The 27013-nt window shown below is 44.2% G+C and overlaps 2 protein-coding genes and 1 long non-coding RNA gene across 3 annotated transcripts in view; 2 read left to right on the top strand and 1 right to left on the bottom strand.

Annotated features, from left to right (window-relative positions):
- LOC133057141 (uncharacterized) overlaps positions 1-27013 on the top strand; it is a 109110-nt gene that overhangs the window by 64787 nt on the left and 17310 nt on the right. The window lies entirely within an intron of this gene.
- LOC133055958 (polyunsaturated fatty acid (12S)/(13S)-lipoxygenase, epidermal-type-like) lies at positions 764-9717 on the bottom strand. The gene is made up of 15 exons (XM_061141039.1): positions 9665-9717; positions 9277-9442; positions 8683-8884; positions 8413-8494; positions 8206-8328; positions 7591-7694; positions 7288-7448; positions 6345-6488; positions 6040-6249; positions 3132-3218; positions 2496-2665; positions 2252-2374; positions 1563-1662; positions 1286-1453; positions 764-1193 (listed from the first exon to the last, which is right to left on the bottom strand). Exons 2-15 carry the CDS (start codon positions 9409-9411, stop codon positions 1014-1016), a joined length of 1989 nt encoding a protein of 662 aa, XP_060997022.1. The 5' UTR covers positions 9412-9442; positions 9665-9717; the 3' UTR covers positions 764-1013.
- On the top strand, positions 23686-24471 carry LOC133055957 (rRNA N6-adenosine-methyltransferase METTL5-like). Its single transcript, XM_061141038.1, has one exon. The coding sequence runs from the start codon at positions 23886-23888 to the stop codon at positions 24339-24341; it is 456 nt and encodes a 151-aa protein (XP_060997021.1). The 5' UTR covers positions 23686-23885; the 3' UTR covers positions 24342-24471.

The raw sequence follows: 27013 nt of genomic DNA, 5'->3' as shown, positions 1-27013 counted from the left end.
TTATATTCCTTCACAGTTGTGATTAAATCATGAGGTTTTTCTAAACTCATATTGGAAGTATAATTTTGATCTGCTCCCTAGCAGTATGTTTCTGGTGAGAGTCCTCTTCATACAGAAGATTTTTTTGTTCTCTTCCACATGTGTCTCTGTACAGATGCAGGTGGAAAAGAACAAGAAGAATCTTCCAGGGTGTGAAACTCCTGTTTTTAAGGACTGTTTTCTTAAAATGTGTTTTCCTACAACTAGAAGGAGAATTCAAATGGATTCTATTCTAAATCCTACATGCCCCTATTTATTTCACTGGCCCCTGTCAAAGGTACAGACCTAGTCATCCAGGGTAACCCCTTGACATTTCACATGTATATTTTCCCTGGTGATTTCTCAGTTCTACCAATAGGCCCTCCTTGCCTTCTCTTTTCTTCCACACTGCTCTCAACCCTGATTTATAATTTCCTATACAACTTTGCTGGTATTAAATGCTTTGGGCAATCAGTCAGAACTTCCCTAATTTAGGTTTAAAAGGTTTAAGAAAACCCTTGAAGGATGCATTAATTACAGGAAGAAATTTTTGTTCCAGGAAAGCATCTTTATTTTTCTTCCTTGGAATCTGAATGAGAGGACAGGAAACAAACTAAGATCTTTTTTCCTACCTCCTTCCTTCACCATGCATAAACAACTTTATTATTTAATTAGATCTTTTCATTTATTTTATATATCTTTTCATTTCATTTATATACAAACTAGGTTCTTTGAGAAAGAGGAGACGGGAACAAAGGACAAAGAAGTGTAGGGCTAGGTGGACATTAAGGTAGGGCAGCTGTGGGTAGGGATGGGTTCCAAAATTCAGTGGGAACGATTCATTATGTATTCCCTAGAGTTGGGTGATGCAGCATCCCTGAGCACTGACCACCGATTAGGGGACAATCTGTTCACCAGAGGCTGTGGCCAAGGAGGGTGGGGTACTCAAAGGGTACTTAAGGAGGGCAGAGTTTGGGAATGATGTGTGCAAGGCATCAGATGGTCACACTGTTCTCTACCATGCTGGGTCGAAGATACTCATAGGGCAGGTCCAGGCCTGCATTCCGGACCTCAATCTCCTTGTCCAGGGCAGCCAGCTCCTCCTGGAATTGCTTCAGCACAGCTTGAGGCCCAGGGTCAGAGAAATAGCTTTCTTTGTGCTGCCCCAAGGCCACCTGACAGGGGAGAACAAAAAGGCTCAGCCCGTGGACCCCTCGGCCAAGAACACTGCTCCTTCTCCCCCAGGGCATAGGCATCCATCTCTAACCATGACAGGCTGGCGTCGGCCAAGGAATTTTATGAAGGTTTTCTGTGTTCGGGCCTGGTGCAGACTGGGCAGTGAGTCTACTATATCCTTCTCTGTCACATCCTTGGAAATGGGCGGGGGCTTCTGCATGGTGCATGGACCATTCGGGATCCAGGAGTACCAGTCCAGCTGCAGGTAGGAGAGCCTCTCAGAAACCCAGGCTGATGACCCAGGCATTTGGTCTCCCCTATCTTCTACCTCCCAGGAGGCCCAGGGGGCAAGGATCACAACAGGTTACCTGGCCCTGGTGGGTGGAAGCATGCTGACCAGTGCACGTGAAAATGCACATGGTGATGAAGTGGCAGAGCTGAGTTCGGGACTCTAAGGAGATGGGGAACCTGTGTGAGGTAAGAATTTGAGGCTTTGAGACCAGGACAGGAGACAGTTGATCTCAGGCAGTGAAAGATATCTGGGGATACAGAAAAGAATTCCTGTGTGTGGTTGTGCCTCTAGTACACGCATAGTGTGTATTCACATGTTTATGGGCTTGGCTGAATCTTGGCATTAGGGAGACAGGGTAGGAAAAGGTGAGGGAAAATAACTAAGGGAAATGTATTAGGTTCTAGAGGAAGCTCTTAGCAAGTTGCATGAGGATGGGGAATGCTGTATGAGAGGGTGAGAAAGGAAAGGGGTTGGGGAATCAGGAGTGATTAGAATTAGAATTTCTGGAGGAAGCTCTGAGTCTTGAGGTAGGGTGTCTTAAATTTTTTTTGGCTTTAAACTTTTTTTTTTTTTTGCACTGAGGTATAGCCAGTTAACAAACTTGTGAGTTTCAGGTGAACAGCAAAGGGATTCAGCGGTACATATACATGTATCCATTCCCCCCAAACCCCCCTAGGGTGACTTACAGTATTGTGAAAAGATATGGATTGTTGACGGATGGGTGTGAGTTGACACAGGGTCAGTGGGGAGGGATCTGGGCCTTACCCCCGGTCCTGGGCCCCCTGCAGTCCAGTTTCAGTGATCTCTCTACACCAGGCCTGCAGTTCTGGATCATCCTTCACAGCTCCATCACTCTTGTAGAAAAGACTGACCATCTTCTCTACATACCTGCTCCCCAAGGAAGAAGACACTGGGTCTCAGATGGCCAGCCTAGGACCTTCTGGATCTGCAGTCCCCCTTGTTCTCACCAGAGGGCCCACTGGGTCTTCCCTGTCCGTGTTGCTCTCACCGGCTGATGACTCCCCAGAGCCTGAGCGCATCTTGGCCATAGAGAGAAGACTTCACATCCAGGAGCCCACGGTCTGCCAGGTCATCAGGAGGGCAGAAGGAGCGATAGGTCAGACCAGCTGTGGCTCTCTGGAGAATGTCTACATGGCCGCCACTCCCAGTGCTCACCACCTGAGGGCAACCCACAGGAGATAAATTGGTGTTTGCCATGTCAGCTGAGGGCTTCCCTGGTGGCTCAGATGGTAAAGAATCTGCCTGCAATGTGGGAGACCTGGGTTCAATCCCTGGGTTGGGAAGATCCCCTGGAGAGGAGCATGGCAACCCTCTCCAGTATTCTTGCCTGGAGAATTCCATGGACAGAGGAACCTGGAGGGCTACAGTCCATGGGGTTGCAAAGAGTAGGACATGACTGAGCGATTAAGCACACAGCACATGTCATCCAAGGGGAATGGCAGTCAGGGTCAGGAGATTCAAGCCCAGTGGCCCTCCTCAGGCCCCTTTATGAAGGAAGCTACTCAGGCGTGAGGCAGATCAGGGGGAGACCTTTGGTAGAGGACACAGAGCTTCAGGGAGGAATGAGCTAGTGAATTCCTTCATCCTTGTACCCTCCTCCCTCTTTACCCATCCCTCTCCATACCAGATCAAAAATTCCCCATTTAGAGACAAGGTTACTCCGGGCCAGCACGTTGATCTCCATGGTGTAGCGAAAGTGTGGAATCAGGAGCTGATTATGGAAGAAAGAATTGGGACACAGTCAAATAAGAGGGGTCCCAGGAGCCATGAGTGGAAAGGAGATTAAAGGACCAGAGAGAGGAAATAAACAGGGGAAAGGATGGGTCTTCATGAAAAGAAGAGAGTGCCTATTGGATTGTAAGATTTGGGAGAAGCAAGATGAGGAACTGTCTTCTTGGGGTTACCCAAGGTCAAAGGTTTTAGAAGTTCACTTATTTGCACAGTTTCATGTAATATATAAGAATTTTAGGAGTCCTTTGTCTCACATCACAAAAACTAGAAAGTTTCCTACATGTGAAATTTTGTCTTATACCTGTGTCTTATTCCTATCAGTAAAGTATCTCTACTGCCTTCCAACCCAAACTCCTCACATCCTCTTTGCCTTCCCTAGGAATGTCACTCCTGCTCGTTCTCTCTCTCTCCTCTCTCTCTCACTTAGTATTTGATACTCTAAAAAAAAAAAACCCTTGGCTTAAACTTAAACCACTCTCTAGCAGCATCCTCATTGCTTGCTTCCCCTCTCATAGCAAGTCTTCTTTTTTAAAACTTTTTATTTTATATTGGAGTATAGTTGATCAATAAAGTATTAGTTTCAGGTGTAAGCAAAGTGACTAAGTTGTACATATACATGTATCTATTCTTTTTCAAATTCTTTTCCCATTTAGGTTGTCACACAATAAGGAACAGAGTTCCCTATGCTATACAGTAGGTCCTTGTTGACTGTCCATCTTTTTTTGTTGTTTTGTTTTAAATTAATTTATTTATTTTAATTGGAGGCTAATTACTTTACAGTATTGTTTTTTTGCCGTACATCGACATGAATCAGCCACAGGGTACATGTGTCCCCCCATCCTGAACCCCTCTCCTCCCTCCCTCCCACCCCATCCCTCTGGGTTGTCCCACAGCACCAGCTTCGAGTGCCCTGCTTCACGCATCGAACTTGCACTGGTCATCTATTTTACATATGGTAATATACATATTTCAATGCTATTTTCTCAAATTGTCCCACCCTCGCCTTCACCCACATAGTCCAAAGTCTGTTCTTTACATCTGTGTCTCTTTTGCTGTCTTGCATATAGGGTTGTCATTACCATCTTTCTAAATTCCATATATATGCATTAATAATATACTGTATTGGTGTTTCTCTTTCTGACTTACTTCACTGTGTATAATAGGCTTCAGTTTCATCCACTTCATTAGAACTGACTCAAATGTGTTCTTTTTTTTACAGCCGAGTAATATTCCATTGTGTATATGTACCACAACTTCCTTATCCATTCATCTGCCAATGGACATCTTTAATATAGCAGTGTGTACATGTCAATCCCAAACTCCCTAACTAGTCCCTCCCCCCTCCCCCGCCCCGGTAACCATAAGTTCGTTCTGTCAGTCTGTAAGTCTGTTTCTCATAGCAAGTCTTAAAGGCGTCACCTAGTATTGTCTCTACTTCCTCATATGATATTTTTCTGCTCAGCCCACACTGATCGGGCTTCTGCCACCTCCACTCTCCTAAGATAGGACTAACCAGTGGATTAACCAATGACTTCCATATCGACAAATCCAAATGTCACTTCTCTGTTTGTAACTGTGTTTGCTTCTCAACAGCATTTGACACAGTCACACCTCTCTCTTGAAACATTTTTTCCTTTTGGCCGTCCTGGTATCACACTTTTTGTTTCCCTCCTTCCTCAGTAGATAGCTCTCCTCTTGCTCCTTTTCTTACTTCATTCCCTCTTTTCAATTTATAAGGGTTGTGACACCCTAGAGTTATATCTGGGTCAGATTCTCTGCTGTAGCTACAAACCCTAGACAACTTAATCTAGTCTTCATAATGACTTTAGATATGTCTGTTTTCTGATAACTTTAAAATCTATGCCTTCAGCCACACTCGCCTTCTAAGATGGCCCACACTCTGTCTGTGGAGTGTGTTTCTCTCAAAATATATCCACTTCTTACCTAACAAAAGAAAAAAAGAAAGAAATCTATACCTTTAATCCTGACCTGTTCCAAGAACTCCAGGCTCATGTATCTAACTGCCTTCCTGACTTTTTCTTTTCTTTACTTTTTTTTTGCCACACCACATGACTTGTGGGATTTCAGTTCCCCAACCAAGGAATGAACTCAGGCCTTGGCAGTACAAGCTCAAATCCTAACCACTAGGCCACCAGGGAATTCCCTTTCCTGACATTTCAAGCACAGCTCTTAATTCTTCTCCCCACGAAGGAACAGGGCTATCCCCCTCATCTTCTCCCACCTCCCTTTCCTCCTACCCAGCACTTCGATCACTCACACCCAGTCACACCTGATATCAGTCATCATCCATGTACCTCCACAGATCTCTCTGACTGAAATGTCCCACCCCTTACCATCCAACTGACAACATCCTCAGCCCAAATTTCAATTTCTTTGTAAAACCCATTCTCATTCTTTCTTTAATCCTAGGCATTTCCATAGCACTGTGTATATGTGTGTATGTGTAAACTGAGATTGCTACTAACCTAACATGCCACAAGATCATGTGTAAACATCTCCAGAGTCTGGGAGTGTGAAATCTGAAGGGCAGTGAGATGCAGAATTAAGAGATGCTGAAAGGTGGCGCTAGTGGTAAAGAACCTGCCTGCCAACGCAGGAGGCATAAGAGACGCGGGTTCTATCCCTGGGTCGGGAAGATCCCCCGGAGGAGGAAATGGCAGCCCACTCCAGTATTCTTGCCTGGAGAATCCCCTGGACAGAGGAGCCTGGCAGGCTACAGTTCATAGCGTCTCACAGAGTTGGACACAACTGAAGCGACTTAGCACGCTCGCACGAAATACCTTGTAGATAGGATGCAGGCTGGGCAGGCTCCTCATGGTGGCCACAGAAATAACCTCAGCTATCAGGTGGCCCCTCAGCAGGTGTGACTGCAGCTGGTGCAGCTGGAAATCAGAGCTCCGGACCCAGGTCTTGGCAAGGAGCCAGGCCATGGGGGGATCCGAAGGCAGGAACAACACAGGTGGGGGGCATCCATTCCGAGGTGGCTGGAGCTAGAGCAGGAGAGAGAGTTGGGGGCTAAGGACCTGGGTGTCCAAGCCCCTAAGGAAGATCGATGACTGGGGGCAGGACACCTGGGTCCTCTCACCTGGATGACCATAGGTAAGAGTCTTCCATCAGGCTGGAGCTTCAGCATGACCAGAGGGGCTGCTACATACTGTTGCTTAAAAATGATGACATTAGGCTTGACCCCATCCAGCAGGGAGAAGTCAGCTTCAAACAGAGATCCAGTCTAGGGGGTGGGGAGCAGGGATAGATAAAGTGGTTGACGTTAGTTCTGGGCCTGACCTGCCCTTCTCTCATTGGTCAGGCTGATTCCTTTCGCTATCCATCAAGTCTTTTACTTAAATGCCAATCACTGCTCCCATAACCGAAGCCCTAAATGCAGAGTTTCCATGTCTAGTATCTTTCATCAGAGTTGGAGCTCTCTGATGTGAACTTTGTGGTTTTCCTTGTACCCCCTTCCCCCACACAAAACTCTTCCCTTATCACCCTCCTTCGGGCTTTAGCCAAATGTCGTACATTTCTGTGATCTGAATCCCCTTACCCCCCAAAAAACATAGCCCCAACTGTCTCCAGGACTTTGTTTAGTCTGTCTTGCTATTTCCCTCCAAAAGCTTGGGCTCTTCCCTAAGGCTGAGAAATAGCTAATGAAGAAAGAAGAGATGCAAGTGGAGATGGAAGAGGAGTAATAGCAGAAGGAGTTGGCGTAGATCAATGGTTCTCACCCCAAGATGTTACCCCCAGAAGAAGTTCGGCAGTGCCTGGGGACAGCTGGGGGATGCTACTGGCAGCTAGAGGGTTGTGCCAGAGATGCCACTAAGCATTCTACAGTGCGCAGCACAGCCTCCCACAACAGGGAGTTATCTGACCCAAAAATATCAGTGCCAAAGTTGCGAAACCCTGAAGTATAGATGGAGGAGGGTGTAGCTTAAACAGGTGCTGAGGGAGGAAATGAGGGAAAGGGGAAGAGAAGAATGAGGCCAAGAGAAGGAGACCGGAATGATAGCTGGGGTGATGAAGCGCAGCACCTGGAGTTCTTTCTCCAGCTGTGTCTTCAAGTCTTCCATTTCCGGAGGCAGCACCAACCGTGACGGGAGACTCGTGGAGCGTCTCAGGAGCATGGGGTTTGCTCCATTGAGGAACTGGTACCCAAATAGGGCATCATCCTTCCAGGAATTGCGGACCCGCTCTAAGGACATCAGGTGGGAGGACGCTGTAAGCTCCGAGCTCCTGATGTCACTGCCCTATTACTCTCCGACCCTCTCCCCTCTCCTTTCAGATCCCTGAGGTAGAAATATGTGGGTAGGTCTGGGGAGGTTAAGGTAACTGACCAGCCAGAGGAGTTTTTCCTCTCGGGAATACTTCATTGAAGTCTTCCAGTCTTCTTACAGAATTTGTGAGATCTAATGTCCCCTTTAAGGCCAAGTCCTTCAACCTGTGGAAAGAAGGCCAGTGCAAGAAGTTCAGAAAAGAATCCCGCCTTGCATCTGGGGATGAAGATGTCAGCCTTAACCTAGCACTCAAGAGTTGGAACATAAAGAAGGCTGAGTGCCAAAGAACTGATGCTCTCGAATTGTGGTGCTGGGGAAGACTCGGGGGTCCCTTGGACATCAAGGAGATCAAACCAGTTAGTCTTAAAGGAAATCAACCCTGAATATTCATTGGAAGGACTGATGCTGAAGCTGAAGCTCCAGTACTTTGGCCACCTGATGCAAAGAGCTGACTCATTGGAAAAGACCCTGATGCTGGGAAGGATTGGGGGCAGGAGGGGAAAAGGGTGACAGTATGAGATGGTTGGATGGCATCATCGACTCAATGGACAAAAGTTTGAGCAGACTCAGGGGGTTAATCAAGGACAGCGATGCCTCATGTGCTACATACAGTCCATGGGGTTACAAAGAGTTGGACATGACTTAGCAACTGAAGAGCAACAACCTGGCACTCACACTTTTGCTAGAGAAAGACTGAAGTCTAAATCCTTATCTTCACGAAATCTCTCGTTTCTGGGAAGATCCCATTGTGTATTCCCTGCTATAGGCAGGATTAATCCCTCTTTCCAGAAACCCCATCTGAAGGAAGAAGAAGGAATCAGTGTAAGTAGGGTGGTGGGTTTCTTGGGATCTGTTAGGGATCAAAGGCTTCCTGGGGCTCACCGGTACACCTTCCTTCTTTCCTCAAGCTCTTGCTCCCGATGTTTCTTAAACTGGTTCTGGGGATCATCCCTCACGGTCCGGGCTGGGGAAAGGGTCGCAATAGCACAGGGTCTCGGTTAACATAGCTTTGTGCTCGGACCCCTTCCACTACCGAGCTGCTCAGCCCCATCCTTTCCCTTCTCCCTTTCCCTCCATCTCTCTCTCCTTTCCCTCTTACATCAGAGCATGCAGCCCACCAGGTGCCGCCCCCTGTTTTCCCACTGCCCTCACCGGTGCCCTCGGGCAAGCAGATGATCTCGTTGCCCTGCACCCAGCGGTAGCAGGGGAAAAAGGCCTCGCCTTGGGTGCCGGGCCCCTGGACCGCGATCCACTTGCAGAACCAGTCGAAACCCACCAGGCTTTTGTGCTTGCGCAGCTTCACCAGCAGGAGGCGCCCCAGGTATAGGGAGACTTCGACCTCGAGCTGCACCTCCTGCAGCACAGGACGGCGCTCAGACGCGGGGTGCAGGGCTCTCGGAGAGGGCCCGTCAGAGAACCCTCCGAGAAGCCGGGCCTCTCTTTCCCCTCCGACCGCTCCCCGGAAGAGACATGAATCCGGGTTGGAGGCGAGGAAGAACAAGCCACTCCGAGGGGGACTCAGGCCGGCAGACGTTTCCTTTTCTCTGCCCCTCCACACGGGCAAGGACGGGCAGCGCTTCTCTCCCAGACCTCTCGCCTTCTCTTTTGCTACCTGGCACCCCACCCGTGCCCGACCTCCTTCCCCAGATGCCCAGGGGTCCCTCGCTGCCGAGGCCCCAGCGTCCCCCCCCGCCCCGCCATGTGCGCCCCTCCGCCACCGCCGCTGTCCCCACCGTCTCCACTTACCCTGATCCGTATCGGCCGCAGTATCTTCCCCAGGTCCTTCTCCCCATGCTCGCCCACCAGCCACAGCTGCACCAGGTTACTGGAGACCGCCAAGAGCGAGTCTCCGGTGGCGACGCGAATCCTGTATTTGCCCATCTTGCCCGGACTTGGACCTGGGGTGGGGGACCTGAAGGAAAATAAGCCATTTATGGGAATCTGAGGCCCAGCCCCCCGAGGAAACCACACCCAGACCAGTGTCTCTGTGTCTGGTTTCAGGGTCCCCACCTAACACCCACTGGTTCGTCTGGCCCTCAGATGTGCAGGTCCCTGTCTTGTCGGCTGCTCTTTGCCCGCAGGGTTTCTCACAGAAGCTCAGGCAGGTGAGCAAAAGAGAGCAAAACTCACCCACCCTTATGCATTTGGCAAGCACTCCCTGATGCTAATTCTACTGCCAGCTAGGAGTTGAACACACACACCAGCCTGCGGATGATGGCAGCTAAACAGTGTCATCGCTGTTTGCCTGTCATGCCCACCCAATTTTGGTGAATAAATAAGATCAATAGGCAGGAGAGATAAGAGAGGTGGGATCATTTGAAGTGTGGGGGTGTTTTCAGTGAAGAATGAGTTAACCATCTTGGCAGTTTTTCGAGGATGAGATAATGCCAGACAGGTGAACAGAGGAGTTTGTTGTCCAGACTCCTCAGCCAAGAGGAGAGAGTTTGGAATTCCCCTTCAAGTCTAGTCCTGAAGCTTCCATTGGACTTCCCCTGAATTGGGCTCCTTGGGGCCACACTGTAGATGGAGTACCTGTAATGTATCCCATCAACACATTCCCTTTGCAGCCAGTTTTCCATCCCCACCCTGCACCTCCTAATCTTTGCTCTCCGAAGCCTCTTTAAGGACCACTGCTGTCCCAGGTACAAATCCCTTCCAGATTCTTTCTTTGGATGTTCATTTCTATCCACCCGTCTAAGGCACTCCTCTCCAGTCCACTTACCTCTTCCCTGGACATCCTGTTCCACTGTGAACAAAAAGGTTTTGAATCCACTTTTTGCTTAAACCCTGCTTCCATCTCCTCTGCTGCAATAGTTAATCAGAATAGTTGGATCAAGTGAGAATCAAAAAGCATACAGACATATGTAAACATTTTAAAATGAAGTCATTAAAAAAATAAAATAAAAATGAAGTCATAAATGTATAACTACTGGCGAGCTTCCCTCATAGCTCAGTTGGGAAGGAATCTGCCTACAATGCAGAAGACCCCGATTTGATTCCTGGGTTGGGAAGATCCCCTGGAGAAGGGATGAGCCACCCACTCCAGTATTCTTGGGCTTCCCTTGTGGCTCAGCTGGTAAAGAATCTGCCTACAATGTGGGAGACCTGGGTTCAATCCCTGGGTTGGGAAGATACTGTGGAGAAGGGAAGGGCTACCCACTCCAGTATTCTGTCCTGGAGACTATACAGTCCTTGGGGTCACAAAGAGTCAGGCATGACTGAGCAACTTTCCCTTTCATAGCTAGCTACTGGTCAATGTTTTTATATAGGGCAGGGAGTTTTCAAAGTAGGTCCAAAATAAGAGATTCTTTAAGTCTTCCTTACATAAACCACACCCAGGTGAGTTGCCACCTACTTTTTATTTGATTTTTGTGTGGAAGTAGTTGATTTACAGTGTCATGCTAGTTTTAGATATACAGCACAGTGATTCAGTGTATACATATATATATTCTTTTTCAGATTTTTTCCCTTATAGGTCATTACAAAATACTGAAAATATTTCCCTGTGCTGTACAGTAGGTCCTATTGTTTGTCTGTTTTATATATAGTAGCGTGTATAGCAATATTTCATTCTTCTTATGGCCAAGTAGTATTCCGTTCTATATATACCATGTTTTCTTTATTCATTCATTTGCACTTAGGTTGTTTCCATGTCTTGGCTATTATAAATATGTGCACATATCTTTTTGAATTAAAGTTTTCATCTTTTCCGGACATAAGCCCAGGATTGGGGTTGCCCGATCACATGGTAGCTCTATTTTTAGTTTTTTAAGGATTCTCCCTACTGTTTTCCTTAGCGGCTGCACTAATTTACATTCCCACCAAGAGTGTGGGAGGGTTCCCTTTTCTCCACAGCTTCTCCAGCATTTATTATTTATGGACTTTTTGATAATGGCCATTCTGACCAATGTAAGATGATACCTCATTATGGTTTTGATTTGCATTTCTCTAATAATTAGTGATGTTAAATATCTTTTTGCGTGCTTCTTGGTCATCTGTATGTCTTTTTTTGAAGAAATATTTTATTTCAGTCTCATACCCATTTTTTATTGGATTGTTTGAATTTTTTGATGGTGAGTTGTATGAGCTGTTTGTATAGTTTGGAATATAGCCCCTTGTTGGTTGCAGCTTTTGCAAACATTTTCTCCCAGTCAGTAGGTTGTCTCTTCGTTTTGTTGATGGTTTCCTTTATTGTGCAGAAGATTTTATGTTTGATTAGGTCTCAGTTGTTTAATTTTTTATTGCAAAGTCTTTTGTGCAAATATCCTACAACTAACATATCTCTTTCATTGTTGACTGGCATTTGGATAGTTTCCAGTTTGGGGATATTGTGAATAGTACTGCTGTGAACATTCTAGTGAATTTTAGCAAACATATATACATACATCTATTGGCTATATAATTAGGAGTGGAATTGCTGGGTCATGGGGTATGTATATGTTCATTCTTAGTAAATACTGTCAAAGAGTTTTCTAAAGTAGTTGTACCAATTTATACTCCCACCATAGTGCATGATGGTTCTGTCTGCTCCACTATCTCACTCCACGGCATTTGGTATTTTCCATGCAGGTATGTTCCCTCCTAAAGAGGACAGTGGATATTGGAGAGCAATTAGCAGTCTCTGCCTCAAATAGAGAAGGAAATGGCAATCCACTCTAGTATTCTTGCCTGGAGAAGCCCATGGACAGAGGAGTTGGTGGGCTATAGTCCATGGAGTTGCAAAGAGTTGGACATGACTGAATTGACTTAGCACACATGCACACCTCAAATAGAAATACCTTAATACAGAAATTTACTCTGGAGCAACAGCACCTTCACTTTCTCAAGTACTTTCCGACAGTTTTCCCTTTTGGATAGAGAAGTAGTTTTTCATTTTGTCCCATTTTGGGACAAAAACCGCTGGGGTTTTTGTCTAGGAAGTGAACACCTGGGTGCTGGGTATTCTGTGAATGGGAGTAGAAAAAAATCAGCCATTTTGAACACAATATTTAAATTAATATCTATTTTTAACCCTACTCTCAGTTCTTTTTCATCATACTTTGTACCTGGAATGCATGACCCTATCTAAGGATCTGAAAGAAGGATCAGCTCATCCACAGTATAAGCTTCTCACCTTTCCAAGTGTGCAGCTTCCTTTACCCCACTTCATCATTCAACCCCCCATCTTCTTTCCATCTAAAAGGTGTTGGAATTTTCCATTCACTTCAGATAGTCTCCAGCCCTTTTCAGTATGGGTCCTTCCTTGTTCTTTTATAATCATAAGAGAAGGAGAAAAAGAGTCCTCAGTTCTTCATATCCAATCAGAAAAAAAATTTTTTTTTTGATTGAGTAAATAGTTTGTTAGGGTATGATCCTTGATGGAAACTATGATTCCTGATGGAAACAACACTTTCTGATGGGCCATAAATATCTATTGAAGGGGGAAAAAATGGAATGAGGACTTCTGTGCACAAAAAGAAGGAACCAAAGAAGATGGGATGGAAAATGTAGGAGGGGAGTTCCTCTCCGGATATGACACTGTGAGGAGCTCAGTGGACCCAATTTCTAGTGAAACTAGTGCAAATTATTTTTAAATAACAATCATTTAAAATTTCTGGAGGGCTGCCTTGGTGGCTCATTGGTGAAACATCCACCTGCTAATGTTGGAGACATGGTTTTAATCCCTAACCTGGGAAATCTCATATGCCGTGGAGCAACTGAGCCCTTGTGCCACAAGTTGAGCGTGCTCTCTAGAGCCGGGGAGCCGCAACTACTGAGCCCGCGCACCCCAGAGCCAGCGCTTCAGAAGCCACCGCAGTGAGAAACCAGTGCAGCACAACTAAAGAGCAGCCCCGCTCGCTGCAACCAGAGAAAGGCCCTGGCAGCAACAAAGACCCAGCACAGCCAAAAATAAATAGATAAAATTTTAAAAAGAAATAAAACTACTATGTATAAAATAAATAAGCTACTAGGATATATTGTACAGCACAGGGACTACAGCCAAAACAACTATTCAGTTCAGTTCAGTTCAGTGGCTCAGTCTGTCTGACTCTCTGGGACCCCATGGACTGCAGCACTCCAGGCCTCCCTGTCCATCACCAACTTCTGAAGTTTACTCAAACTCATGTCCATTGAGTCAGTGATGCCATCCAACCATCTCATCCTCTGTCATCCCCTTCTCTCCCTGCCTTCAATCTTTCTCAACATCAAGGTCTTTTCCAATGGGTCAGTTCCTCACATCTGGTAGCCAAAGTATTGGAGTTTCAGCTTCAACATCAGTCCTGCTGTAAATGGAGTTATAATCTATAAACATTCTAAATCACTGTCTTCCACACAGTGAAAGTAATATAATATAGTAAACCAACTATACCTCATTTTAAGAAGATAGATATTACATACTGATGAGAAAAATAAAATCTATATAAATTAACTGTGCAAAACCACTGTTATTATTATCAAAAATTTACTCAATATTCTTATCTCAAAATACATTCTTCCTACCTCTCCAAAGTGTTTGGATGAGTAAAAGGGAAATTTTTACTCATATGAATTTACTGCAAGCCAACTATTAGTGATCATAAAAAGCCTTAAACACTTTTTACTGAGACTTTTAATTAAGGCATAGAAGAACTTACTTTTAATCAGTAGAAGAAAAAATAAGTGAATCATATTTTAAGCATTCTAAATTTTAAACCAAGGCAAACACTCTGGTAGTTAAATTGTTCTGTAAATTTTGGGTAGAAGGTGGCTCTACATAGTGTCCTGGAATTTTCCAAAATGTGAAATAAAAGTACAAAATGATATTTAAGTTTACAGAAGAATTGATATATGTCTTTTTTAAAGGCTAAAATAAATGTAGCTTTCTAAATTCCCTATACTTGCTTTATAGGTCAGATAAGTTACATTACACTATTATTTAAGAATATATAGAAGTGTATATGTGTGTGTTAAGTTGCTTCAGTCATGTCCAACTCTTTGCAACCATCTGGACTGCAGCCCAACAGGCTCCTCTGTCCATGGGATTCTCCAGACAAGAATAGTACAGTGGATTGCCATGCCCTCCTCTAGGGGATCTTCCCCATCCAGGGATTGAACTCGCAGCTTTTACATCTTCTGCATTGGCAGGCAGGTTCTTTACCACTAGCGCCACCTGGGAAGCCCATATGAAAATATGTGTGTGTTCAGCTAAATTGGTATTATTTAAATTTAAAAATGCAGATGACTCCCAAATGTGTGTCTAGTGTGGATCTTTTGCTGAGCTCCATACATTCATACACAACATCTCTATCTTGCATCAAACCCAAGTTTTCAAAAAATTACTCACTCCTCTCCCTCAACCCCCTCACTCTCACTGTCACCAGATCCTCACGCTCATCTCTACTGATGTCTGGGGCAATGCCACTGCCCTTGACATTCATCCTGGGAATTTCCAATTGACTCTGACTCTTCTCTAACTCTCCTTAATCACCAAGCCACTTGATTTAGCCTCCTTTGTATTTCTCATGTCTATTTCTTGCTATTCCCCCTTACCTCTCCCTTATTATAATCCCCTATTAGGAATGGAAAAATACTGTCATAATTGGTCTTCCCACTCCAGTATCTTTCTCTAGTCACTAAACCTCTGCCAAGTTGATCTTTCAAATGATCTGGTCTGATAGTGACACTCCTATTCTCAGCAATCAACACTGGCTCCCTGCCATCACTGCAACCTCAGAAAATCCCACTACAAACTAATTACCAATGAATCTTCCTATACCTCAGTTTTTTTACTATGAAATGTAGTGCACAGATTCTGGAAGATGATATCAGCAGAGGCAGCAATAGATTTTGGATTTTCCTGAATGTTCACATAAAAACAGACAAACAACTACATGTCAAAACCAAAAGCCCATTGATTTTTTCCCCCTTTTTTGGCTATGCTGCATGGTATGCAAGATCTTAGTTCCCTAGCCAGGGATTGAACCCGTGCCCCTTGCAGTGAAAGTGCAGACTCCCAACCACTGGACTGACAGGGAAGTCCCCAAAACCCATTGATTCTTACATTTATATTTTTATATTTACAAAAATTTGGACAGCAAGTTGTCCCACAAATCCTGTAATACAAGTGAATTGGGACAAACCACCAAGAGCCACAAGAACTATGCGTTTTAAGCATCTCATCTGGCAAGAGAACACAGAAGGAAGCAACAGGAAGCCTGAAAACAGGATAGATGGTAGCAGGCCAATTTGGGAACAGCAATTGAAACTAGAGAGGGATTTTTCTTCTCCTACTCTAATAGCAGGTAGGTGCTCGGGCCTGTGATTAGACCTAAAGGAACTAGAACAGTCCATGAACTCTTGAAACCGACCAACTAAGGCCAGGACAAAGCTTCATACTGAGGAGAAACTCCTTGGACAAGTTCAACAAAGATGAAGGAAAGAAAAGATCCTGATAAAAGTAGGGAAGGGGAACAGATCCAGGAAATCTCAATAATCAAGACACCATGGTTGGGAACACTACAAGAAAAAAAAAAAAGAAGGAGATCTAGGAAGTTAGAAACGCTAGCTGAGCAGAGCCTCTTCCAATAACACAGGAAAACTAAGTTCATGTAGAAATGGCAAAACAAAGGGAGTAAGGTGAAATGCCATGCAGAGTTACTATAAGGAAAAGAGAGAATAAAGAACAAAACTCTAAGAATACAGAGATGTTTATAGCATCTTTATTTTCATAATTACCAAAACTTTAAAGCAACCAAGTTGCCCTTTAGTAACTGAGTGGATAAATAAACTGTGGTACATCCAGACAGTGGAATATTATTCAGCACTAAAGACAAATGCACTATCAAGCCATGAAAAGACATGGAGGAACCCCAAATACTTTGACTAAGTGAAAGAAGCCGAACTGAAAAGGCCGTATACCGTGTGATTCCAGCTGTGTAACATTTCAGAAAAGGCAAACCTGCGGGGACAGGTTATGATATGAAAATAGCATAGTTGCCAGGGATTAGGAAAGAGATAGGAATGAATAGGTGGATCACAGAGGGTTTTTCAGGCAGTGAGAAAACTCTGTACGATACTATAATGATGGATACATGTCATTATACATCTGTTCAAACCCAATAGAATAGAATGCCAAGTGTGAGCCCTAATGTAAACTGTGGGCTTTGGGTGACTTCGATGTGTCAGTGTAGGTTCCTCAGTTTGAACAAAGGTACCACTCTGGTGGGGGATGCTGATAATGGGGGAAGCTGTGCTTGTGTAGGGATAGGGGTCTGTGGGAAACCTCTACTTTCCTCTCAATGCTGCTGTGAACCTAAAACTACTCTTAAAAAATTGTCTTTAAAAAAAAGGTACAAAATAACATCATTACAGAAAATAAAAGCATACCAGAAAGACGATCAAAAACCAGAGCAAGGGCTCAGAACAAATATTAAAACTTATAATTAAGAAAAATTTCCAGAAATAAACATGAGCAAATACGATGCAGCATATTATGAGTATAATATATACCTAAGAAAATCAATCTAGCATGACCAGCACTAAGACATGATCTGATAAAATCACTGACCTTTGAAGAAAAAGAAAAAAAAATATTTGATGCATCTAGACAAAAGGCGTATGACTTATTAGGGAAATGTAATTAAATTGTCATCAGACCTTTTTAACAGCGTAGTAATGTACTATGTCATTTTAGTTAAACTCAAATTTATCAGAATTGCCTCCCCTCTGTGGTTCTGAATGAGGGTTGATCAAGAGAAAAATTTGCATAAGATTTGGAAAGCTTAAGAGAAGGAGCAGCTATTTTGTTGTTGTTTTCACACTTGGAGGGTTTGAGGAGAGCCCCAGGCACTGATCCAACTCATGCACGTTGCTGCTTGTCTGCTGGCTCACCTTATCGACGTGGGATACCACCTGGGACCACAGCTTCTTCAAATTCCCACCAGATCACTTCCTTCAGCTCTTTAAGTCCTGGGCCAGCGCATACAGAGCTCCATGGTGAATGCACTAAATTCTCTTGTGGGTCTTCACACCATTGACGCTGACAGTAGAAAGAGATATATACAGGTTCCAGTTTGTCTTCCCAAATTCCAATTTGTTCTTTCTCTCTTCCACTTCACATCTAAATTTCCATCTGCTAGCTGAGCTGGCTTTTAGAGACTTCAGTCTCTATGCTAGTCACAGAGGCAGCAGACACACACAGTCTTCTGCAACAGCTCCTTCAACTGTGTAAGGTCTAATCCCTGTATTAATCCCTCATTCTGTATCACTCACAGGATTCTGCTTCTATGATTGAATGCTGACTGATACAAGCGATGCTTTGTACCAAAAGAAAATGAAGAGATATATTTAAGACACTCAAAGAAAGAAAATGTGAGTTAGAGATTTTAGATCTAACAAAACTGGTTTTCAAATATAAAAGGTCTAGACAAACTATTATCAAAATGCAAGAAGTTGAGGAATACTGTTCCTGTGAGTCCCTAAACTATCCGGTACTAGAAAATGACCTTGAGGCAAAACTAAAACAAACTTGCTGGAGTTAGAACTGGTGATAAGCATTGAACTGATTGTTACTTGTAGAACTAAATAAGGATTAAAAGGAAGATGTTATAGATTTTTAACTGAAGTAGCGTTGACTCACAATTACTCAAGTGTACAGCAAAGTGATTCAGTTAACACACATCTCTATATACTGTTTCAGATTCCTTTAACTATTGCTGCAAGTTATTATTGGGCTTCCCTGGTGGCTCAGTTGGTAAAGAGTCTGCCTGCAATTCAGGAGACCCAGGTTTGATCCCTGGGTCGAAAAAATCCCCCTGGAGAAGGGAAAGGCAACCCACTCCAGTATTCTTGCCTGGTGAATCCCATGGTCAGAGGATCTGGGTGGGCTACAGTCTGTAGGGTTGCAAAGGGTCAGACACTACTGAGCAACTTTCACGTTCACAAGACATTGAAATAGGTCCCTGTGCTATACAGTTAATTCTTGTTGTTTATTTTATATGTAGTAATGTGTATGTGTTAATCCCAAATTCCCAATTTATCCCACCACTCCTTTCCCCTTTGGAAACCATCTGTGAGTCTGCTTCTGTCTTATAAATAAGTTCATTTGTATCATTTTTTATATTCCACATATAAGTGATATTGTATGATATTCGATCTCTCTTTCTCTGTTTGGCTTACTTTTCAGTTAGTGTGATAATCTCTAGGTCCATCCATGCTGCTACATATGGTATTTATTATTCTTTTTATGGCTGAGTAGTGTAACATTGTATATATGTACCACATCTTCTTTATCCACTCATCTGTTGATGGGCATTTAGGTTGCTTCCATGTCTTGGCTGTTGTATATAGTGCTGCTATGAATATGATGTGCATATGTCTTTTTGAATTAGAGTTTTCATCTTTATCAGATACATGCCCAGGAATGAGATTGTGGAATCATAAGGTAGCTCTATTTGTAGTTTTTAAAAGAATCTCCATCCTGTTTTCCACAGTGGCTGCACCAATTTACATTCCCACCAACAGTGTAGGAGGGTTCCCTTTTCTCTACACCCTCTCCAGCATTTATTATTTGTAGACATTTAAATGATGGCTGTTCTGACTGATGTGAGGTGATACCTCATTATGGTTTTGATTTGCATTTCTCTAATAATTAACAGTTAAGCACCTTTTCATGTAGGTTAGGGTCTTGAATTTGTACAGCCATAGAGTTCTGGGTGGGCTACAGGTGCTGTTCCGGGCTGGGTGGGGAGGGAAAGGGAGAGACTCACAGAGACTCAAAATGCTAATCTTGGCATTAGCGAATGCAAAGATTATACCTATGGGATGAAAGCTGATAAATCTGCAGGAGTTTTGAAGTAGCTATGCTGGTCATTGGTTCCTATTTCAGTATCTAAACCTGCTGAGTTTATTTCGAGGGTAGCCAGTCACTGATCATAGTCATTCCTACTGTATCATTACTATTAGCAGATGCTGCTCTTCTTCCTTGTTCCTAACTGTATCCATATGTGTTAGCTTTGCTGGCCTGGATGGGATGAAATATATACACGGCCTTTCTAAGGTGCCCCCCAAAGTCTGGGGAATCTGCTTGTTTACTCTGTTCTTTCTTTCCTGGCAAAAGGAATGATGACAACATTAATGTAGGCTTGTAAAAAGAATAAATCTGGATCAGAGCAAGTCTCTTGATCTAGCTGCTTGGTTGTGGAAAATACACGGGACAGAGGTGTTGAACTGCACCATGAATAGGAAATCAGCAAAATCCAGTAACTCCACTGGTCAAACAGCCTGGGTTCTCCAACATAAATTATAAGGGTAAGGGGAAAAGAGGGAAGGAGAAACTATGGAGTAAAGGAGATGTAAAAGGCATATCATGTTTAATTAATGAGCAACACCACAGTGTTACACATGCACACTTGAGTGATAAAACCAAGAAGAAGTGCAATGAAATGATGGCTATAAAAGTCAGTAAGTTAGTTACTTTTGAGAGAAAGGTATGTGGGGAGGAAGGAGTTGTGATCAAGGTTGGTTTGTCCTGTTTTGGTCAAACATTAGGGTGACATCTACTCAATTATAAGTATCTCGGTGGTGGCAGAGACCACATGTCAACTCATCTTCATCTCCCAGAGCACAGAGACAGTAAGTAATAACCGCTCAATACATATATATTAAGTGAGTGACATGTGATTGGCTTGTATTTCTTTTGTCTGTCAAGGAAGTATCCCTGGTTTGTTCACAGTTCCATTGGACAGACACGTTGCTTTTTTTTTTTATAGCATGCTTGTCTAATCAGCCCAGCCAGTAGGCAAGGATGTCTAGGGACAAAGTATAATCCTAGTCAGGGTCACACAGCTGATAAGTGCTGTGTGGATCCAGGATTGGACAGAGGAGCCGGCTACAGTCCATGGGTTCACAAAGAGTTGGACACGACTGAGCACACACATTCAATCTTCCTTCTTCCAGGACTGGAACCTAACAGAGCCTGTGTTCTTAACCACCACTCTTCTGAAATCCTGTGATGGAGAGACTGTAGGAAGTGGGAGCCTCTGAGTCCATCAGGGACTCCATTCCTCCTTCTGGGATTTCAAATATCTATTCAGTCACTCAATTTTTGAAAAATCTTTTTTTTCAAAAAATCCTTTTTTTTTAAATGTAAAAATGTATATATAAAATAAATGCACAATGCTGCTGTTGTCATTTTGCCCCAGGATTGTGATCACTATAAAGAGTCCCCAGCCTATCCATAAACTGCAGAAGGAAAATTCAGGCCCTTCTGGTCACTCTCGTTTTATTCACAGGGAGGCAGGAAGTGTTCAAAGTGCTTAGGCCAGCTCTGAGGTCCCCACAGCTAGCCTGTTTCTCTTGGCTTTATGGGCACCCTGAGGTTCCTCCATCTAGTACTGCTTGGTAGTCAGCAGGTGGCGCACAAAGCTCAAAGTAGGCTAAAGAGCCTTCCTGGGTTTGTCAGTTATCTTTTGAAGATGGGGGCTTCCCAGGTGTTGTCAGTCGCTCAGTCCTGTCTGACTCTGTGACCACATGGACTGCAGCACACCAGGCTTCCCTGTCCTTCACCATTTCCCGGAGTTTGCTCAAACTCACGTCCATTGAGTCAATGACGCCATCCAACCATCTTGTCCTCTGTCATCCCCTTCTCCTCCTGCCTTCAATCTTTCCCAGCATCAGGGTCTTTTCTAATGAGTCAGTCCTTTGCATCAGGTGGCCAAGGTATTGGGGCTTCAGCTTCAGCATCAGTCCTTCCAATGAATATTCAGGATTGATTTCCTTTAGGATTGACTGGTTTGATCTCCTTGCTGTCCAAGGAATCAAGAGTCTTCTCCAGGACAACAGTTTGACAGCATCAGATCTTCAGCCCTCAGCCTTCTTTGTGGTCCAACTCTCACATCCATACATGACTACTAGAAAAACCATAACTTTGACAAGACAGATCTTTGTTGGCAAAGTGATGTCTTTGCTTTTTAATGTGCTGTCTGGGTTTATCATAGCTTTTCTTCCAAGGAGCAAGCATCTTTTAATTTTATTTCTATAGTCACTGTCCACAGTGATTTTGGAACCCAAGAAAATAAAGTGGGGACGGGGTGATATAGGGCAGATAATTAAATGATATAGGGCAGGATGGTTAAATGCCCTGGGACTCAAGCAGTCAGGTTCACTTCTCATAGATGAAGCACATTGTCCATCACTAATGGAGGCATTGCTTCTTTTTTCCCCCTTAAGATGTATTTATTTATTTTGACTGTGCTTGGTCTTCGTTGCTGCGTGGGCTTTCTTTAGTTGCAGGGAGCAGGGGCTACTAGTTTCGGTGTGCAGGCTTCTCACTGTGGTGGCTTCTCTTGTTTCGGAGCATGGGCTCCAGAGCTCAGGTTTCAGTAGCTGCAGCTCACGGGCTCTATGGGCTCTAGAGCGCTGGTTCAGTTCTTGTGGTGGACCAGCTTAGTTGCTTCGCAGCAAATGGGATCTTCCCAGACGAGGGATCAAACCCATGTCCCCTGCGTTGGCAGGCGAATTCTCAACCAATGGACCAGGAGGAAACCCCAGGAATTGCTTCTTAACTGAGAAGAAAGGGACTTGAAGTCCAAGTAATGGTGTAAATTTAGGCATCAGGAGTGTGTGCATCTATAGCCCAAGGTCAGGGTGAGCAGGAGAGATGGGGTAGAGAGGACTGGCCCCTTTTGTTGGCTTTACTGTTCCTCCCCAGTCACAAATGTCTCTCTTCAGCTTCCCTATAGCTCAGACGGTAAAGAATCTGCCTGCAATGCAGGAGACCTGGGTTCAATCCCTGGATTAGGAAAATCCCCTGGAGAAGGAAATGGCAATCCACTCCAGTGTTCTTGCCTGGAGAATCCCATGGACAGAGGAGCCTGGTGGGCTACAGTCGATGGGGTCACAAAGAGTCAGACACCACTAAGTGACTAACACACACACTGTTCCTCCCCAGTCACAAATGCCTCTCTTCAGCTCGTAGTTAAGGATGGATCTACCTTCGCAGAGACCAACATTGTGCCCTGGGATGCTGCGTCTCTGATCCACGATGCCCAGTGGCCCCCTCTCTCCCTCTCAGATCCTGGCCCTGGCTCAGCACCACGTTTCTCTGGCTCCTAGCCTCTGCTTCTGGACTTTGTTCTGAGCTTGGCCCCCAGATATCTGTGTTTCACACAGTTACCAGGAGATCATGTCTATCAGAGTCAAGCTGGGTGCCCCGAGCCTCAGCATTCATTCTGGGGTCATGACTGGAATTGCACCACCATGGCCAATGGATTGAGTGTCTTAGCTTGGTTCTCTGACATAGGTTCTAACAGTTTCGGTCAGGAGGGCAGATCCTGGGTGGAAAAAGGAATGTCTAAATGCTCTCCGCCAGCCTGAACTACTTCTCACCCTCAGGGAAACACTGGTGCTTCAACTTTCTAAGCACCCTGCTTCCCCAGTGAGAGCTGTGAATTTTGAATGACTGGTCTGCCTCCAATTGGCAAGAGGAAGTGGATTGAAAGTCCTTATTAACCTTTTCCTGAAGATGCTCCTCCTCCTGGCTTAGACATGGTGTTACCACCTCACTAGAGAAAGACCCGGATTTACAATAAGATAATAATTCTCCCTCAGACTCACTCCCTGTCGCATGATAGGTTAGAAATCTGGGAGCCTCACCAAATGTGGAGAGTCACTACTCTCCTTCCTCTGCTCTTTTAGAGTTGACTGCCACCTAATGTTGCTTTTAAAAAGCTGCTAGTGGACTTCCCTGGTGGCCCAGTGAGTAAGAATCCACCTGCCAATGTAGGGGACCCTTGAGCTGCAGCTACTGAAGCCCATGCACCCTAGAGCCTGGGCTCCACCACAAGAGAAGCCACCATATTGAGAAGCCCGTGTTCCCCAACAAAGAGTAGTCCTCGCTCACTACAACTAGAGAAAGCCTGCACACGGCAGTGAAGACCCAGCGCAACCAAAAAGAAATCAATAATTTTTATGAAGATGAGAAGCTGCTAGAGAGGCGAAGCAGCTTCTGGAAGTGCGGGAACATGGCGTGTGGATCCCTCGGCGACTCCAGTCGTGTAACCGTGCGGGATACCTTGTAGGCGGGTTGAAGCCTGGCCGCGGCCTCCACCCGCTGCTGGCGCTAGGAGAAGAGCGGGAACCCCTTGGGCTGGGTGTCCTCAGGTTGGCCCTCAGCCAGTGGCGCTGAAAAAGATACGGGGGATAGGGGTTGGTGGGGAGATGCAGGCGAAGTAGGTTTCTCTACAGATCCAGCGCCTTTAAACCCTGCGCACACTTTTTTAAAAAGGAAGAAATTAAGGCTTAAGGAACTAGAGAGTCGCCTGCAACAAGTGGATGGATTCGAAAAGCCCAAGCTCCTTCTAGAACAGTATCCAGCCAGGCCGCACATTGCAGCATGTATGCTCTATACAATCCATAATACATATGATGACATTGAAAATAAAGTGGTTGCAGATCTAGGATGTGGCTGTGGAGTGCTTAGCATTGGAACTGCAATGCTAGGAGCAGGGTTGTGTGTTGGATTTGACATAGATGAAGATGCATTGGAAATATTTAATAGGAATGTAGAAGAGTTTGAGTTAACAAATGTAGATATGGTTCAATGTGATGTACGCTCATTATCTAACAGAGTGCCCAAATCATTTGATACAGAAATTATGGATCCTCCTTTTGGGACCAAAAATAATAAAGGGACAGATATGGCATTTCTGAAGACTGCTTTGGAAATGGCGAGAACAGCAGTATATTCTCTACACAAATCCTCAACTAGAGAACATATTCAAAAGAAAGCTGCAGAGTGGAAGGTCAGGATAGATATTATTGCAGGTGGCTTTTGTTTTATAGAGCTGCGATAGGACCTGCCAGCATCATACAAGTTTCATAAAAAAAAAATCAGTAGACATCGAAGTGGATTTAATTCGGTTTTCTTTATAATAGCCTCCAAAGACAAAAGCAGCTTAAAATCTAATTAAAATTAATAAAAAATTTGTTTGTTAAAAAAAAAAAGAAGCTGCTAGCCAAGCTCCAAATGCTTTGCTTCAAACACTGTTATGTAATAGAATGTTTATTCGTATCCAAAACAGTTATGTTATCATTGCATGTTATCTTATATTACTTAGTCAGTTGGGTTATTGCCTGGAAAGAAAGTTCATAGGAACTTTATTTTCTACTCTCCCCGTTAGGTGAAATTCCATAGTTAAGTGTATATCCAAGAAAGGGAGTCAGGCTCCTGGCATTGGTCCTGTTAGAGATGAACCTCCCCTCCCTTCCCCTTCACTGGCTTAGACACGATGGAGCCACCTCACTAGAGGAAAATCCCGTGCGAGAAAACCAACCAGCAGCTCCCCTCAGGACCCCCTCCTCAACAAGAGCAAGTCCTCAGAAAGGGACCAGTGACATGTAAATGTAAACCACACTTAAGTGCATACCAGATTCTGGAAGAGAAAATTTGCATGTTGAGAAGATCAGAGATATTTTGTTTATTACTGTCAACACAATTCCAAGGACTTTTCTGGGAAGCAGATTTTGAGGGCAGCCAGCCAAGGGAAGAGGAGCATTATTTTACATCAAGCTGAAATTGTTGATATAGGTGGGCTTAACAGAGATTCTGAGTTCAGTATGTTGTGTCACATGTGGGTGTGATTCTAATAGCTTCATAGATTGAGCAGTAAATTGCCAGGTACAGTTCTGGGTGATATAAAGGAAGTTTAGCTGCCATAAAACCTGGGCATTTTGCACAGGAAGAAACTAAGACCCAGAGACATAAGAAAGCTGGGTTAGTTCCAATATATGTCTCACCCATTCTCACGCTCTGTCCCCTTACAGGACCCAGAATTTTCTCCCCTCACTGAGACTAAGAAATTCATCAGTATGGGAAGCATTGTGTGTGTGTGTGTGTGTGTGTGTGTGCGCTCCATCGTGTCCAATTCTTTGTGACCCCATGGACTATAGCCCACCAGGCTCCTTGGTCCATGGGATTTTCCAGGCAAGAATACTGGAGTGGGTTGTCATTTCCTCCTCCCTGCCCCAGAGATAGAACCCAAATCTCCCAAGTCTCCTGCACTGGCAGGTGGATTCTTTAACTGCACACATGGAAAGCGCATGGGAAGCATTGGTTCTTTTAAATGAGTTTTACTGGTTCTCCTAAAAAAAAATATATCTATATATATATATATGTTAGTCAAGAAGATAGCTGGAAGCTGTACAATGACCATGCTTTCTTTCCTCTGCTCTGTAAGTTTTAATTTCACTAGTAGCCTCCATATAAAATAAAACTACCCACTCAGTTACCTCAACTTTGATTTACATTAAGGTCTCATAAGCAATTAAGAATTTTAGAAATTACTAGGACTTCCCTAGTGGTCCAGTGGCTAAGTCTCCGTGCTCCCAATGCAGGGGGCCCAGGTTCTACCCCTGGTCTGGGAACTAGATCCCACATGCCACAACTAAGAATTGACAGGCCACAAGTAAAGATCTCAAATGCCGCAACTAAAACTTGGCAAGGCAAATAAATAAATAAATAAAAACTTTAAAAAAAGAATTTTAGAAAGTATGCTTAAACTAATACCATAAAACATAATCATTATTGAGAATAAGCACTCATCAGAAAAATTGTTGGCCTTCAGTTGCAAAGTCATGTCCGACTCTTTGTGACCCCATGGACTGTAGCACACCAGCCTCATCTGTCCTCCACCATCTCGCAGAGTTTGCTCAAATTCAAGGGGATGCAGTTGGTGGTGCTATCTAACAAGCTCTTCCTCTGCTGGCTCCTTCTTCTTTTGCCTTCAGCCTTTCCCAGCGGCAGGGTCAGAAATATATGCCATCTTAAAACTTTCTACCCAGATAGTATAAATGGAATAACTCATAGCTACACATATTTTTCAATTTTATCTAATACTTATAAGAGCTAGTTTATAAAGATTTTTTAAATTTAAATTGCACCAATTTAGTTGAACACATGTATGATTTAGTCACTAAGTCGTGTCCGACTCTTGCAGCCCCATGGACTGTAGCCCTCCAGGCTCCTCTGTACATGGGATTCTTCCGGCAAGAATACTGGAGTGGGTTGCCATTTCCTTCTCACTTTTATATATTTTTAATAATAGTGTGGTGTAACTTTTCTGACCTATAAAGCAAGTATAGGGAATTTAGAAAGTGATGTTTGTTTTAGCCTTTTAAAAAGACATATCTAGGGGACTTCCCTGGTGGTCCAGTGGTTAAGAATCTGCCTTGCACTGCAGGGGATGTGGGTTCCATCCCTGCTTGGGGAACTAAGATCCCACACACTGCACAGCATGGCCAAAAATTTTTTAAAAACTAAACAAAGAGAACACTGTCAATTTGGTATTATCTCTATCTAGCCCCAGCCCAGTTAGTCTTTGCACTTTTCCTTTTTTTTTTTTTTTAATATTCATTTATTTGGCTACGCTGGGTCTTAATTTTGGCACAAGGGGTCTTCCATCTTTGTTACAGCATGCAGGATCTTTTTTTTCCCTTGAGGCATGTGAACTCTTGCCCCGTGGGCATG

The sequence above is a fragment of the Dama dama genome, chromosome 5 (assembly GCF_033118175.1).
Source record: "Dama dama isolate Ldn47 chromosome 5, ASM3311817v1, whole genome shotgun sequence".
Taxonomy (NCBI): Eukaryota; Metazoa; Chordata; class Mammalia; order Artiodactyla; family Cervidae; genus Dama; species Dama dama.
The sequence above is the reverse complement of the archived record's forward strand: the minus strand, read 5'-3'. Positions and strand labels throughout refer to the sequence as shown.